A 6,967-nucleotide genomic window follows, 5' to 3' on the forward strand; every position below is an offset into this window, starting at 1 on the left:
AAAAACAAAATAGAATTGTTATTTATTATTCTTATTATTCTCCGTTCCACGGGCTTTTGCCATATTGCATAAGATTCTTTTTTTTTTTTTTTTTTTTTTTAGCTTTGGATTGACCTCTAGAAAGCAGGGTTTAAATAACTGGCAGCTGTGGGAAATGTTCAACTATTCAAGGGCTGCAAAAAAACTACTCCCAGTGCTAAGTCAAAGATTGCTCTAACCCGTGGCAAAATGTGCTTCTTAGTCACTGGGTTCATGTTGAAGGCCCCTGAGTATGAGTGTCCTGAGCCAGCCTCATCTTCCTTGTGCTTCCCCCTCTCTCCACCTTTTCCCGAACCACTCCTCCAAGTTCCTGATCCCTCCATGACCCACCGACAGGACCCAGCTGGTAACACCCTCCCTTGCCAGAGTGTTCGCCAGGCCCCAGCACGTGTGATGGCCTCTCGTAATTTTTTAAATTATTAACCCCTTTTGTTCTCTATCCAGATAAGAGAAGCTTTAAAGGGTCGAGTAACTTCTGCAAAATGGATCTCCAGAATCTCAGAGGTAAAGCCTTCATGTGCATTATTGCATTTAGACGTTTGACAAGATGACAACAGTGTTGGCATTTCTGGCGTATGGACTGTTAATAAACCAAGCACCTTAACGCTTTGTGGTATGGGTTTTTCAGAAGTGCCAAGGGAGCACCTCTTTGAGCTGTTCAGATTCTTTCTGGAGTGGTGGGACCACATCCAAAGAAAGGAAAGCAGGCTTAAATGCATTTAGAGGAGAGTGGCCAGGCAGGGGGTCGGGAGGGGGCCTGGAGGGACAAACCGTGACCCATGCAGCAGGAGAGCAAGCCTGTGATGAGGCAGGGAAATGAGAGAAGGGAAAATCTCAGCTTCCCGTGATAGGCTGTTCGTTCTCCATTACTCCAATCGGTTGAACCACATCCACAGTGTGAAAGTCCAGGGAAACAAATTCTGACCCTCCACAAAGAACTTCCTCATAGCTTGATTTTCAAGAAGGGTGACTGCCATGGTTACCGGAATTGTCAGAGAAGGTTCGGGGCTGCTCAGCGGTGTTGTGGAGAAGGCTCTACAGTTTAGTAGCCCACAAGCCCTCTCCTTGATGTTCACTTCCTACAGTGTAGAAATCATGTATTGTTATGCAAAGGTTCGCTCCCTCAGCTCTTCTGAGTGAGGGAAAAACTAAAAAATGTTTAAATGGCAGCACGAGGGGATCAGTGTTGGCCCAGGGAACATACTGAGTCACAAGAGAAGAGGCAATCTAGAGTTTCCCATGCCAACATCGGATGGGATCTATACCACCGTGCGTGGACTGGGTTGCAGGACATGTGCATGGAGAGGGGTGCCCCATCACTGTAGAGCTGGTACCCATGGCCCTGAGTAGCAGCATTGGCCCCCCATATGTCCTTTGCCTTTCTATTCTCTCCTCTTTAGGCCCCCTTTTATCTTCCCTCCTTTCTCTTCCCTCTATTTTCCTGTCTCCTTTCCTGTTACTCTTACCTAAACTTGGTCCTTGGTCTCCAAACCTGGCAGATTGTTGACCTCTCTATATCTTTTCCAGCTGAAATTTTCAAAAGCTAAGTTTTATTGAGAATAAACGTCAATAGTTACCCAAAGCAGTGGTTCTCAACATTACCCGAAGATCAGAATCAATTAGGAAGGTTCAAAAAATGTTGCTTGAGTCTCACGCCTGAAGATTCTAATTGGATCGGTCTGCGATGTGTCTGGGAGTTTTACAAGCTCCCCAGGTGGTTCTAACGTAGCCGATGCTGAGACCCTACCTAGCATTGTACATATTTGCCTCCGATCAGTCTGCCTGGCATAAGTATCCCCTTACCACCTCACTGGGTCTGTCCCCTGCTCTCAGGAGAGGCTTGGCTCTTCCAGTCGCTTCCAGTCTGTCACTGTTCCTTTCCCTATGCATTTCTAGTACTGATCCATTCAACCACCACAGGGGTGAATTGCTCTCTGATCATCTGGCCCACTTCTCTTTGTGTCTGTACATAAAATACAAGTCAGGATTATACCCAGAACTTTATTACCAGTTTGTTGGTTGTTTGAGTCAGTGGTTTTCAATGCTGGCTGCACCTTAGAAACATCTAGAGAACTTTTAAAAAATACCACGTACGTCCAAGAAAATTTAAAGCAGGAGTAGGGCCTGTCACTTTTTTTGGTTTGTTTTAAAGTTTCCCACTGATTCTGAAGAGCTGCCAAGGCCATGAACCACTGGTCCAGGAACCTGGTAAATTTATCCTAACGTCTTAAAATCCTTCCCCTGCCCGCTAGCTGTAGGCTGTTCCAAGTCGGTTTTATCAGCCCTCCTCAGAGGAAGTAGGGCTTGTCTGTCTTCTCTCCTACTTCGCAGACCTCTGCTCCCCGTGTAGCAATCTCCTACAGGCCAGGCTGAACTCTTTCCCCTGTCACAGCTGTCTGCGGGGCATCAGTCCCAGCTCCCCAGACTCAGGATAAGAAATGTGTTCTTTTGGTATCCGGTGTGGTGAGTTAGTCCACGCTCATGCGGTAATCATTTCACCAGAGAGCTGATGCATCTTAAGCAACATTTACCTAAAACACGAGGATCTTTTAGACTCAGGTACATTATAAAAGGATGACTGTATCATGGAAGATTCCAGCAGGCCTGCTGAGAAAAGCTATTTGAGGGCGAGGAGGCGTTCCGGTGTTGCTCTGTCTCTCCACGCCACTCAGCTGCCTTCTCCCCATCTCCCTCCCAAACTAGAGACCCCTCAGGACCGGGAGCCAGGCCAGGTGGGAGCCGGAGGATCTCTCACACGGGCCTGTTACTGTGTTGTACGTGGTGCTAATACAAAGAAGGAGGGGGTTAGAGTGAAGGGATAAAATAAATTGCTGTGGGTCACAGTTCTCTATGTGCTTTGACTAGTTGTGATAATTGAAAAGACTACTAATGATAAATGCAATTATGCCTCTGTCATCAACAGAATCTTTCTACTGATTTCTCTGGTCACCCCACCAAAGGGCCAAGCTAACACAGCCGGCTATACTCCTAACTTGGGAGGTGAGTGCAAAGGAAGGGGTTCCCAAATTCATGACATTGTAATTAAGAATGTTTTTTGTTTTTCTTTTTTTAATGTTTCTTTTTTTTTTAATTTTGGTTTTTTAAAGTTTATTTACTTTTGAGAGAGAGAGAGAGAAGGAGAGAGAGAGAGTGCGAGCAGGGGGAAGGGGCAGAGAGAGAGGGAGACACAGAATCTGAAGCAGGTTCCAGGCTCTGATCTGTCAGCACACAGCCCGATGCGGGGCTTGAACTCATGAACCTCTGGATCATGACCTGAGCTGAAGTCAGACACTTAACCGACTGAGCCACCCAGGTGCCCATGAATGTTTTTTTTCTTGATTGAAAGGATTCTTCTTATACAATCTATTCTCCTCTAGCTATGGTTGGAGTTACATTCACACTTCTAATTCTTGCATTCCTGAAATTTTTGTTGTCGCTATAAAACAGTGAGGCGTGTCTGAGAATGGTTGTAAGTTAGCCTGAGTGTATTTAAAGGGGGGTATTTGCACAGCTCTACATGACTGCTGCCTCTCTTCTCTCTCTAATTCCCCATCCCCAGGACATGATATCAATAATATCCCCACACATCCTACTGTGGCCCCTCTCGTTCCCTAGTGTTGAAAGATCAAGGAATTATCGTAAACACCACCTGTGAGAGGCTTCAGGGATAATGCAGAAGTTAATTCACTTTTGAGGTAATGTCTGAGAGACAGAGATGTAGAAACAGAGAGACGGGAGTTACAGGGGAAACAGAAATACAGAGACACCGAGGGGCGTGGTGACTCTGGGTCGTAAGAGAGCCACCCAGACATGTGGACATGTGCAGGCAAGTCTTCCAATCCTCTGTGTCCAGGTCTCTATAGATCTAGAGAGAGAAGATCAGACAGAAAGATGGAGACACCCACAACAGGATGCCCACATTTGCGGTGAGTCAGAGAGATACAGAGAGAAGCCAACGGTTACAGAGAGAGACCCAGAAAACACAGAAAGAAACAGAAACATACACAGAGACTGAGGCTCACTCAGAGACACACATAGAGTGACAGCGACAGAAATGAGGACAGATGCAGAGAGAGGCATTCAGATACATAGACAGAGACCCTCCCCTCCCCCCATCCCAATACCTCCTGGCTCCCATGAGCCTCTGTGGCTGAGACCTTCGGTGGCAGCCCAGGGCCATGTACAAAGAAAGGGGTCTTTTCCAAGAGGAAAGGAATCGGTCCTGCTTACAGAAAGACAAGGTTTGTAGCTCAGCATTTGTAGGCTGTGGAAAACCAGCCTGTTCCCTGGATTTCAGAGTGACTTAAAAGAAAGAGACTCTCCATTTGCCAAGGAGGCTCTACCCAAAGGGGCTTATTGTTCCAGAAAGAGTGAGCCTGTAGTGTTGTTGCTGTGAGGCTTTTGGGTCTTGCCACCTGTTCATTAAAGTTGTGGTTTTCTGTTCTTGACAAGGTCGTACATCCCGGGAATGGCGGAGCCCCAGGAAAAATGTGCTTACTCCTGTCTTCTTGCCTCTGGGGAGTATGAAGGAAGCCTCCCATGCTGTGGTGCTGATGGAGGAAGATGTGAAGTGTGGGGAGGGTGGAAGACCCCTCTGTCCAAGCTGCTCTGTGATGCTGAACATTTCTCCCCACCAACTCTCAATGTATATATACGCCATGCCGGGCGTCCACAACGGGACAGAAAGACACAGTGGGCCGCAGCAGAGCCTTGGTCTTGTGGAGCCTCCAGCTCCATGCTGTTGGGTCATGTTTATCCTCAGGAAGAGAGTCTGGTTCATCTTGGCAAAGGTGGCCTAGGATGTCACCTGGCTGGATTCTGTGCGTTGCCAAGGGAGGGGCCCTCATGAATAGCCACCAACAGTTGGGCTGACTCTAAGTAGGTCATGGCTGGTTCTTTGTACGAAAGGAATCCAACTGCCAGCACAGTCCACCTGTCCAAATTTAAATTGATTACACGGTTAGCCTGGCTTGGGCTTAGAGGCAACTTGGCCGTGAGACAAGTGAAAAACATAGAGCTTTTGAACCAGAAAGATGCTCATTGTAAGTTAAGGAGACTGGAGCCTGGAGTGATGGACCACAGCTAATCAAGGCTCAAGCCAGAGCTAGAAACCCAAGTCTGCAGGCTCCCAGCTCTGGACTCATGTCATCTGAAGACATGGAGCCACTGAGGGACGCTGTCAACTCTGATGATGTAAGATTAACCCTCACCAACAATATGTGATGTGATGAGGAAGAGGAACCATCATATTTCAAGTGGAGAGCTGCTCATCTTCTTAATGTTGTATGTAAACAAATTTGACATTCAAACAAAGAGAGAAGTACAATAGATAGAAGCCCCTTCAGAGGAAAAAAGAAAGCTCCTTTATAAAGCAAGCACCCAGGCTGATGCATGAGACCAACATGAGTGGATAAAGGAAAAGGAAGCAGCGAGTAGCCCCTAATTATCCTACCACAAAGCCAGTGTTAATGATGTTATATTACAAATGGGAAAATGAGACTCACTTGTGAATGAGTAGGGGTCTCTCTCCATCTTTCTTTTTTTACTGTAAAAAACTTTCTCTAAGTAAGGAAGCTTGAAAAAAACAAAAAATACAATAAAGAAGTCAATCCAAAGGGAGAAAAATACACCAACCTGGAGAATAAGTCATCTTTCCAGTGGCATGGCTTATCTTGTGATAATAATCGCATTTTTCTCAAATGAAGACAGAAAGGAATTTTAATTTGACATTTCCTGGTATTTCTGTAGAGTCGCTCCAAGGGAAGGGAGTGGGGCAGGCATAGTCCTGGTTTTCGTAACACAAAGATCTCAGTACCAAGAAACGTGACTTACCCAGAGCCAAGGTATTGAAGCGAGGACAGAAGCTCATGAAACTAGATAGTTCTAGAATTAGAAATCTGGATAAACTTTAGAAAAGGCGGAGTCCAATGGCCTCATCTTGCAGATGGGAACGCTGAACACTAGCGAGAGAGAGAGATTGGTCTTCCATCAGTATTATGTGTTAAGCACTTGACGGTCACATCTAATATGAGACCACATTCTGCTCCAAGGTGCTCACTTCCTAGGATGGGATGGCCGTAATGAAGATATTCTGTCTTGGGATTCTTTTTAACCAGGAAAGCGCCCATGGATGCTAACAGAGAAACTCCAGGAGTTTTTGGAGCTCCCTTGAAAAAACGTGTGCCTTCGCTCCTATAGCCCACAACCTGGTCTGCCCCCTCCTGAAAGGTGTCGGTGAACCGCATGTTTAGGTTGACTTTGGAAGACCCTGAGTGGAGACATTTTCAATGTCCTACTCACACCTCATGGAGGAAGGGGCTTGGTCAGGTGGCTCAAGGACAGATTGGTGCTAAGAGTGTCTAAGGCAGATTCACTGCTAGACACTCGATACATGGTGATCCTTGGGAAAGTTATTTAAATTCCTTAGATTTTGATTCTCTCATTCATAAATTGAACACAGTAGAGTCTACCTCATAGGGGTGTTGTACAGACTAAATGAATAAGTGTAGATAAAATACTTAGAATAGTACTTGGCCATTGTAATGTCAGCTGTTTAATTTTATTAGAGTACCTGTGAATTCACGGACACACACAACACACACAAACCCAAGCAAACACACAACCGTGGCCCTTTGCATGAGTCTGGAGATAGACAGTCTCATGGAAGTTAGCTCACTGACTTCTCAATAAAAGAATGAAGCATTTGATTCGGTCTGTTCAACATCGAGGGTATCGGCCAGCAAAATCTGCCGAGCTTACCATTAGGCTATTCTTTCATTCAGTGTTACCATGGTGGTTGAAACACAGAGTCCCCTGACTGAGAAAGCGTATACATCATGGGTTTCTACTGAGGGTGCACCATGTCTGAGCTCTGCTTTACTTTTTGCCTTCTCTGTGAACTCTTCCCTGAAGAGTCCAGCCAGAAGTG

The 6,967-nt window shown here is 46.0% G+C and overlaps 1 protein-coding gene across 1 annotated transcript in view; it reads left to right on the forward strand.

Moving 5' to 3' along the window:
* The window catches only part of LOC132667163 (putative adhesion G protein-coupled receptor F2P), a 42,065-nt gene extending 35,319 nt beyond the window's left edge, over window positions 1-6,746 (forward strand). Inside the window, exons 8-10 of the mRNA XM_078446980.2 lie at window positions 484-543; window positions 2,963-3,039; window positions 4,492-6,746. Coding sequence (XP_078303106.2) covers window positions 484-543; window positions 2,963-3,010 — 108 coding nt within the window. The 3' untranslated portion in view covers window positions 3,011-3,039; window positions 4,492-6,746. The remainder of the gene's footprint in view (window positions 1-483; window positions 544-2,962; window positions 3,040-4,491) is intronic.
* The last annotated feature ends 221 nt before the right edge of the window (window positions 6,747-6,967 follow it).

Source organism: Panthera onca, chromosome B2, assembly GCF_046562875.1.
Source record: "Panthera onca isolate mPanOnc1 chromosome B2, mPanOnc1 haplotype 2, whole genome shotgun sequence".
Lineage (NCBI taxonomy): Eukaryota > Metazoa > Chordata > Mammalia > Carnivora > Felidae > Panthera > Panthera onca.